The sequence below is a fragment of the Saccostrea cucullata genome, unplaced genomic scaffold (genome assembly GCF_032062105.1).
Source record: "Saccostrea cucullata isolate Sc308-1 unplaced genomic scaffold, CSIRO_AGI_Scuc_v1 ctg382, whole genome shotgun sequence".
Classification (NCBI taxonomy): domain Eukaryota; kingdom Metazoa; phylum Mollusca; class Bivalvia; order Ostreida; family Ostreidae; genus Saccostrea; species Saccostrea cuccullata.
Window position 1 is genome coordinate 661,459 of NW_026925758.1, and position 10,297 is coordinate 671,755.

At 32.6% G+C, this 10,297-nt stretch overlaps 1 protein-coding gene across 1 annotated transcript in view; it reads right to left on the bottom strand.

Annotated features, from left to right (window-relative positions):
• Nucleotides 1-10,097, bottom strand: part of LOC134269729 (RYamide receptor-like) — a 32,894-nt gene extending 22,797 nt beyond the window's left edge. The window contains exon 1 of the mRNA XM_062751933.1: nucleotides 9,323-10,097. Coding sequence (XP_062607917.1) covers nucleotides 9,323-10,060 — 738 coding nt within the window. The 5' untranslated portion in view covers nucleotides 10,061-10,097. The remainder of the gene's footprint in view (nucleotides 1-9,322) is intronic.
• Between the last annotated feature and the right edge of the window lie 200 nt (nucleotides 10,098-10,297).

The window sequence follows — 10,297 nt, forward strand, 5'->3', positions numbered from 1 at the left end:
CCTGTAGATTATTTATATCCTGTGATTTTTTTTGTCTGTAGGTTGTTGTGTTTTTGAAATTTTCCTGTTGTCTATCTTGAGTTTTACACTTTCAACTAGAAGATAAACTTTTTGCATATGATGATGGATATATTGCTACACGAAAAGAGGTGAACTGACATTTGAATACTGCAATTTGATATTAATATCTTAATATATATACTGCTAAAATTCCAATTTTCTTTTAAATCGTTGATTGTTGATTATACAGGGAGAGAGATTTTTAAAAAGAATTTTGCATTTTGCTTTATGTTGAATAGATTCCTACCCTGTATGAAATTTATGGAGATAACAAAGAGTATTTAAGCTCTAAAGTCCATTAAACAATACAAAACAGGAGAAGAACAAACACGGACCTCCAAAACATCAAAGATGGAATCAGGTGCCATGGAGGAGTGAGCATTCCCTGCCCAACGGGTCAAATCCGATGTGTGCTCCTTAGCCTTGTCATGATCACGAAATAATAGAAAATCTGTTGTTAGTTTAGTGTGTAAATAATAAACTGACAATAAGTATGAAAAATGTCAGTCATCATTTGACTCAGAGATAAATTGTATTTGATGAAAAGGTAATGCAACACATGGAGATAACAAATAGTATTCAATACAAAAACTCCACAAAACAATACAAAACGGGAGCAGAGCAAACAAGGATCTCCAAACATCAGAGGTGGGATCAAGTGCCATGGAGGAGTGAACATCTCTGCCGATCGGTCACCCGCCGTGTGCTCCTTGTCATGATCGGGAAACAACGGGAAAATGCATTGTCAATTTAAATAATGGACTAACAATTAGTATGAAAAAACGTCAGCCAACATTTGACTCAATGATAAATTGTATTTGCTGACAAGGTCATTGTATCCACCATAGAACTTACGAAATAATGACTATAAACAAAACTCCTGATATTCTTGTTTTATCAACTTGTTTGTCAGTTATTTACATCGTTTTAGAAATTGTTCATACGTAGTGTATGCCCTTGTGTATCGAATCAACCGAGATACACAAACCCCGTATGCAGATGATGAAGATATATTGCTGAATTAGTAAGGGAAGTTGATAGAAAAGTAAAGTCATCACGTTTATAATAGAGCTTGGTTGTTACAATGTAGATTACCATTAATGTCTTTTTCAAGTAAAATATCCAAAATATGAAACAGATGTGTCAGACTCTGTGGTATCTTTTATCTCAATCTCACCAGGATATAATGATCGGCATAAGAATGGAAATCGCAATTGTTAATTGACAATACTTTGTCAAGATATCTAAATATATTAAAACAAGAATTTAATCAAGCATCATCTAGTATAAAATTCCTCGACCATCGACTCATACCTACGGCCTCGGGGAGCCAGAATGAAATCCTGAAAATTCTATGTGCCTCCTTAATTATAACAATTAGCAGAAATTGATTCAGCAATGTCAGAAAAGAAACTGAAAATGTTGAGAAGCTATCATCGCCGCAGAAATATCGAAGAACGTGTACTCAGATTGCAAGAAGTCATGTAAGTGAATCAGAAGGATATTTAAAAAAATATATTGAAAATGTCGGAGTTTCTAATCTCCTCCATGGTAAAGTTTGGAGTTAACAACCATTTATATAAAATAGAAAGGGAAACAATGTCAAAATTGCCTCACAGCGAAATTTCTGATAAAAGCCGATACAACATTGCAATGACAGAAAAACTCTAATATTCTAGACAATATTATACAACAAGTATGAGATGATCAAATAGTATATCTCGAATATCAAGGAAAATTGATTAAAAACTTTAAAGGGGAATGCACTCATTGTACGGGCGCAAAAAGGAAGAAAAGAAAGCTAATGCCTGATTGTAATAGTGGCATAAAATTTTCATTACTTGTTTTGGTATGTTTTATGTCATTTCAATATGCAACTTGAATTCTTAAATTAAATATCAAAATCATTAAAAACCCTCGAGAATTTTAGAGGTAAACTCAGGTGCTCTGGAGAAATAAGCGTACCTTGTCGGTGGTTCACAACCGCCGTGAGTCCCATGTACTGATCAGGTAAATGGATTGTTTCCTTGCCAAATTTAGTTTTGAAAAAAAGGTGCAATGGATGATAGATAAAAAAGTTCACGTAAAACGACCCAATAATACGTCATATTTATTAGCAAGGTCATTATAAAGACCAAAGAATTCCAAAAATGCTGAATATAAAAGAGGTGGTAAAACAACTTTAATATAAACTTAGTACCTGCTTGTTTAAGAAATTTATCTAGACCGGTCTACAGGGCTTGCTTATTCTTCCTGAGCACCTCATATCACCCCTGTAATTTTGAGAATACTTGTTGTATGCCCTGTTCAGATTCAGAGATTTGTCTTGCTTGTGGATTTTTCTGGATCAATCACTGGTCACTATCGTCATTATTCCAAAGTACTTAGGTCATCTTCTTAAGTATCGAATACATTTGGATACAATAGCGTTATCTGCATGCGATGGCGGAATATTGCTACATGAAGAAGGAAAGTTGGCGATAGAAAAGTCCAAGTCCGCTCGTTTATCAAAAGATGAGGTTGATAGGTGACCCATATTGTTCATAGTCAGTAAAATATCCATATTCGAAACTTTCATGGTAGGTTCTGTAGTGTCTGTTTTGCAGATTCACTACAAGAATACTAGTATTGAGTCGACTCGTATAATTGGTTTAAAAATACTAATAAAGCTTGATGTATTTCCGGAGAAGAGATATATCGAGATAATATCCACTTGATATATTGTTATGTATTCTTAAATGCCATTTTCATCGTGTTTTCGTCAATGATCTGATAAATAAAAAGTAAACCTTTACTGCAACATTTTTATGATACATTGAAAGATATAACATGACATCTTTATCACGTGTATGTAGCATATTGTGACGGTATGTTAAATTAGTGCAAGATGTATTTTATCACGTCAATATATACATATATATCAATAATCTAAATAACTAGGGTTCATTTTAAGTTTCTCTTCACCCATAAACTCAGTGGCTTTACTTGAGATAATATTACATGACACACTGTTTGACCTAGTTAATTTGTGATGATATTAAGTACGGATTGGATAGCTTTTTCAATTTTCTTTAACGTGTATACTATATCCATACATATTTTCAACTATAATCTAATGCAAACGATATGTTTTTATGCCTGTAGCACTTATAACCAATATCGGTTCTAATGTAGAGTGATTCAGATAGGGCCTCTTTAAATACCATGCCATTAACAGTAGAAAGTGACATTTAGACAATATAGGCATCAAGACTGATAATAGAAAAACGCTCATATATCAAATCATATATCAAATAAAGTATATAGTATCATTTACACAAAATGGTATTCTTATATAGACTAATGGAAAGTAGCTTAAAAGATCGAAAGGGACAAGTTTTTAATGACTCTTACTTGAATGTGTAACTTGTTTCCATTTTCAATTTTTAACAAACAATCGCCAAAAGAAAGGAATAATGATCCTGACAAAGAAGAGAATAAGGTGATTGTATGGCTTAAAAAGCTTATTATAAACACACGGGTCAGGAGACACAATGCTTATTAGGATAACACAGCTCAACTGACGTATTAATACTTATCAGACCTAATATTTTGCCACCAATGTATCCTGAAGCCGTTATTCTAATAATTCTTCAGTATATAATTTATTGATTTTTTCCATGTTGTGCAGACAAATTGCTTTAATTGAGAGATTTTCTCGAGTATCCCAGTAGACTGTAATAATTCTTGTCATTTGTCTTTTATGACAATGTTACTTTATTCAAAATCAGAGTGTTTGTTTTAAGTTATAAAAATTCTTGGTTTTAAAACAGTTTTAGTGCTTTATGATCATAAAATTCTAAAATTGTAAATTATGCATCATATACAAACTATTGGAAACTTCAATGCTACGGTCCACTACAAACAAAGTTTACTAATTTATAGGACTCTATTATGAAACATTCTTTCCTCGTTTGTTGGTACCTCAATTACAAATGTAAATTTAGTCATCCTATGGCTGATGGTGGCGTCTCCTTATGGGTGAAAAATTATTGAAACTGACGTGAAACAACAAACTGTCACAAATAAGAATGAATTGGTGGACTTGACTTATCATCCGAGTTCCCTTTGAAGTTGAATCTTTTAAAATCAATATTTTTGAAAGACTTAATGAAAGTCCTTCCGGGAAGAGAAACACCTAAAACTTTTAATGCTTGCCAGAGACTTGCCCAGACATACATTTATCACAATTCTAACGATCTTTTGAATACCAGCCATGCTTATGTTTCTTTGTTATATTAAACAAAATTTTCAATTCTTGTGAAATTTTTGTTAATATATATTAAAAGTTTTATGATAAATATTTGTACATCAATGTACATGAAAACCAATGTTCCGTGTCGTAGCTTATAAAAAAAAATCGGAACTAAACGGCACTTGTTTTGTGTAATTAGCATCTTTTTGTGATCATTTTCAAAATTGATACAAAACATCTGAATCATCTTTAAAGCGGTGCACTTACGTACTAAACACTCAAGGATATTGACCGAAAGGCATCTGTGTGATGATGCAATGATCAACTCCCGCTTCTGAATTCCATTGAACACATTTGGGATTTTTATAAGGAATGTCAAAGCCCCTCTACCTCTTCACACATTTCAACGGTTTGGAAAGATCTATGCAGTAGGTGTGGCAGCAGATGGGTCAATATCCTATTCAGGGGTACATGGTTTACAACAGTAAAGGATGTCTTGAAGTAATTAGAGCGAGTGGTGGTCTTACTCCATAAAGATTATTTTGCGTGAATTTTCATTTTGAGGGCGCACCATTTCCTTGACACTTTGCTTAAAATTCTGACAAGATACTTACTTGTGAACTAGTACCATCAAAACTTTGGATTGAGTATTATTACTCACATGAACTTATTGTTCCTTCAACGCTGTTGAATTTACAATTTATTTTAAATGTAGACAAGTAATTAAATTGTTAGAAAAGTCAAAATTTATAATAATAAGGTGTGATATTCAAGGAAAGATGCCATTCTTTCTCACGAATGTTCAAAAATAGGAAATACAATTGATCATTGGTAATTTGGTTTACTAACAATGATAAAACAATGATAAAATCGAAATATTACACAGCTTGATAGAATTAAGTTCTCTTCAATTATTATGATTGAGCTTTTAATCAAAAACAGAATTAAAGACATGAACATGAGAGTAATAAATTTTGCAAACAGTAATGCACAAACTTGATTTGTTTTATTTCAATTGAATAATTTATTGCAAGATCAATAAAGTGTATAAAAAGTTTTAAATAATTTGATATACACATTCAATTCATGATATACTGTAAACAAACTTTTATTTGCGACGACTTTATTTCGCGATTTACTGGAGGGAGAGGGGGGGTAAGCTAGTTCGCGGTGATTATATTTGCAATCAAGCCTCTTTAAAAATCCGTTGTTAATAGACACAAATACTGTAGGGACCGGTTCACGATGACGCAGTTCTCACGAACCTCGAAAACGTAACTAGCACGCGAATAATAGTTGGTTTACAGTACATTTAATATACACCTTTTCTAAAAGCGTCGGATAGTTTTGTGTGTTACATACAGAAATCGAGAGTCGTGTTTAAAAAGAATATTATGATCGCTTTTAAATAATAAAGAAATTGGGTTTGGGGCCATAAAACAAGTATGTATAAGCTTATCTAGAAAAATTTTTTAAAAAGAATTATGGTCAAAACCAAACGTATGATTCCAAACGAACCCTTTTCTTTTTCACTCTCACCTCGTATAGCACAGCTTTTTTAAAAATTAATTATTTTGTATCAGTGTTTGGTATTTCAGCAAAATGAAATTAAGTTCATTATGACAGAAAAGATTTATTCCAGGAAAAAAATATTTCTAGTGAAATATATTGATATAATATAAGGAACAGTGTTCGAGCTCTTACGTCTATCTAACAATACAAAATTGGAGCAAAGCAAACCCGGAAGTCCAAATATATCAGAGGTGGGATCAGGAGCCATGGAGGAGTGAGCATCCCTTGCCACACTACTCGTGTGCTCCACGCCATGATCAGAAAATAATGAAAAAATCCGTCGTCATTGCTGTGCTTATATAATTGATTAACAGTAAGTATAAAAACATCAATCAGAATTTGACTGCATGATAAATTGTATTTGCTGACAAAGTCATTGTATTGACCATAGAACATAAAAATGATTACTTTAAACGAGACTGCTGTTACACTCGTAAAGACTTTATATTATAAAGATTTTCAAATACAAGTCCATCTCATATGACAGACTAGGAAAAACAAGTAGCAATGGCATGTGCTTGAGAAACATCGTGTTTCATATGGCAGACGGCATTCTTTTCAAAAGTAGGTCAAACTCACTGGATAAAGTGATCGATGGGTCATATTTGTTACAGAATATTTTAATGTCTTAGCACCAACAGTTCAAACTTCATAAGGTCAATCTTCATTTTTTTCTAAAATGTGTCAATCTCAGCGGTCTATGTCAAAAATCAAATGGTTGTATTCGAGACAATGTCTTGTTACACGTCACATAGCTCATTACATGCAAACCTAATGGGGAGGGGGGATTACGTTTATCAAAAAAGAATTATTAAAACAGATATGTATGTAACATATGACAGCCTTTACAACAGCTGTACTAGTCTTAATGTTATAATTTAGTAAAGTTTTCCATTAAAAAAAATTAAATCTAAGGTCAGATCTAAAGATCAAATATGATGGTACCCAAAGAAAGATCTTGTCACATGAAATACAAATGCAACAAATGAAGACTAAATTAAAGCTTTATCCATTCAGGAGTTACTATCAAGATTAAAAGTTTTTGGAGACAACCAGACAGACATCTTGTCGGGCTGACGAACAGTGTAAAAACTACATACACGCTTTTTACTTTTCGTCGTTCTTTTCCTAATGCTGATTTAATTATTAAAGAAATCAAGATCTGTTGAAGGGGCCTTTTCTAATATGTCTCCCACTGGCGAGCTGTGCTTAGGATCGAGAATCCTCAAATAATATTATGACCATTTGAAGCATACAAATGTTTTACTTTAGATTTAAGTACAATAAACTTTAAATTTGAATAACTTTTGATTTGTTTTTTATTCTGAATACCAATTCGAGGAAAAGTATCGTATTACAGAACCATATGTATGTAACATATGACAGCCTTTACAACAGCTGTACTAGTCTTAATGTTATAATTTAGTAAAGTTTTCCATTAAAAAAAATTAAATCTAAGGTCAGATCTAAAGATCAAATATGATGGTACCCAAAGAAAGATCTTGTCACATGAAATACAAATGCAACAAATGAAGACTAAATTAAAGCTTTATCCATTCAGGAGTTAATATCAAGATTAAAAGTTTTTGGAGACAACCAGACAGACATCTTGTCGGGCTGACGAACAGTGTAAAAACTACATGCCCTCAAATCTTTAATTACGTTGGCATTAAAGTAAAATCACTCTCCTGCTATCTCGTAATTATGAGATTCCGTAAACTATTATTGTTATAAAAAGAAAGCAATCTTGTTTTTCCGAGAAAAACATCTCTCAATTAATCATCACGGTAACGCACTGTTTCTTTACATACACGCTTTTTACTTTTCGTCGTTCTTTTCCTAATGCTGATTTAATTATTAAAGAAGTCAAGATCTGTTGAAGGGGCCTTTTCTAATATGTCTCCCACTGGCGAGCTGTGCTAAGGATCGAGAATCCTCAAATAATATTATACTGACCATTTGAAGCATACAAATGTTTTACTTTAGATTTAAGTACAATAAACTTTAAATTTGAATAATTTTTGATTTGTTTTTTATTCTGAATACCAATTCGAGGAAAAGTATCGTTTTAAGAACCATTTATTCCTACAACCATAAAATTTGGAAACAGTCTAAATACGGAAAATACACAAGATTAGTGATTAAGGAGGAAATGATTTCGCAGATGCAAAAAGTGGAAGCAAGTCAGATTCTTGTTCAAAATTTCAGTTTCATTAGATTTTTTATCATAAAAGCAACGCAAATTTTGTATTGAGGATACTGTAAATTACCTACAATTGAATGAAATACCGGGTACTTTTTACTTGTGAATACATTCATCTGCATAAATGAACAATAAGATTATAGAAGACATATATAATTTCAGAATGACATCATAACGTTTTTACTCACACGTAATGCATGATTATTCTTCATCGTTGATTACTACAGAACTTCATTCGTGTGTACATTTTAAGTCCTACTTGTCAAAGAGAAGATATATATAAGGACTTTGTTGATTTCAATTACCTTATCATCAGAACGAATATATAAATATTACTATTATTTCTTTTATTTTTATTATCATTACATGTATTTTTATATATAAGGGTTTACTTTAATTTCATTTTGAAACCTAGAAGTGAACGTTTGCCGTAGGGAATCGCAAAGAAACGGGAAAGAGTGATCACGTTTTTCTTTCACAAAAGCCATTTTTATTTATTTAGTCTTATTTTAGAGCACGTGCCGATAACAGAAGGTTGCTTATGAGCCATTCTTGATGTAATTGTCTTATGTAATTCAAGAAAACAACCAATAATTAAAAGAGTTTATGAGCTCAAACTGTATCATTTTTTCGTGTAAAAAAACGAAATAAAAGCACTCAAAATTTCCAACCAGATTTTTAAGAACAGATGCCACAAGCAAACAATAGATGTCTGGATTGTTATATATTTCTTGTCCTATTTTTGTTGCAGATGAAGCATCTAATAAATTTCCAAAATATTAAGGAATTGTAAACCTTCTATGATGTTCAAAATTCTACTTGTCTGCAGCAAACCTCATTACATTATACAAACATTTTTCACTTAAAATTTCTTCATTGTATGTACTTCTTGACACTTTATCATGTTTGTCATTTTTTGTTTGCGTCATTTTTTTCTTAAGTCTTTCGTAAAATTCAGTAATCTGAGAACTTTCAAATGAGCTATTTTTTAAATAAAAAACACATAAACGCTTCAGATGCTGAAGGATCAGCCAAAATTGATAGTTTTTTTTTACACTTCAAGAAATCCCTTTCTCTCACGAAATCAGACAAATGACAGCAAATCTAGCGTAACTAAACTAGTCTTTAAAATAATGACTGATAACAGATACATATTTTCATACAGGCATTTTATTGTGGGGTGTTTTAAATGGTTAGTAATTTTTATTAATTAAAGTTTTTGTTTAGCTAACGTTTGTTGTAAAGGTACTTACTTTTCGTTTTGATGAGGCTTGGCGTTCATCTTGTCTCTGAACAGATTCTCCCGGTATTATTTTTATCCAGATCATGTAAGCAATGCGGCTATAAGTCAAAGTCAGTACTAATAACGGAATAAAATACTGAAGAAGCATGATAAAGAGACTGTAGGGTGACCTCAACCTTTCGTCCATGTCTTCATAGCACCTGCCCTTCTGGCATACGCCTGTTCTATTTTCAAATGCTATTTGAACTTTCCCTGTTATGGCAGTTGGGATAGGAACTATAAATGCTATTAGCCACACTGCTCCACAGATACACACCGCTCCCTTGTGAGTTAGTTTTGGTCTCAGTGGATAAATGATTGCCGCATACCGATCCGCACTCATAGCAACCAGGGTGAAAGCACTGGCAAATACGGTCACGATCTGAGCGTACAGAACAAATGGACACATAAAGCTTCCGAAAGGCCAGTATGCAAGTATAAGGTTTGGAATAAAAGAGAATGGAACCAATATAAGTGTTTTCATGATATCAGCAACTGCTATGTTGAGCAAAAAAAGATTTGTAACACTTTGAAGCATTTTCTCTGTGATTATAATGTAGCAAACAACAAAGTTCCCGACCAGAGCAACAACGGTTATTGAAGAGTAAAGAATCAAAAATACACATTCTGTGAGTTCTATATTTGAAACACAGTCATCTTCGAGTAGAATTTGGCCACTTTGGTTTGACGTGTTTGCAGTGTCATCCATTTCAAAAAGTATGTGGCGCTGCCTCTGAAAGCTATAGTCGTTGCATATGACAAGCGGTCTATACCGATAGGCTTAGACGAATGTCGCTCTGCAAATGATCGACCAACCTGGCTTACTCAGTCTTTATATGATTCATGAAGTCGATTCAATGTATAGTTTATGCATGCAATAGAGCAGAGCTTGGATCAAAAAAGGTTTAAATTTAAGTAGTATTCTATTTTAAGAATGACCTAGCTT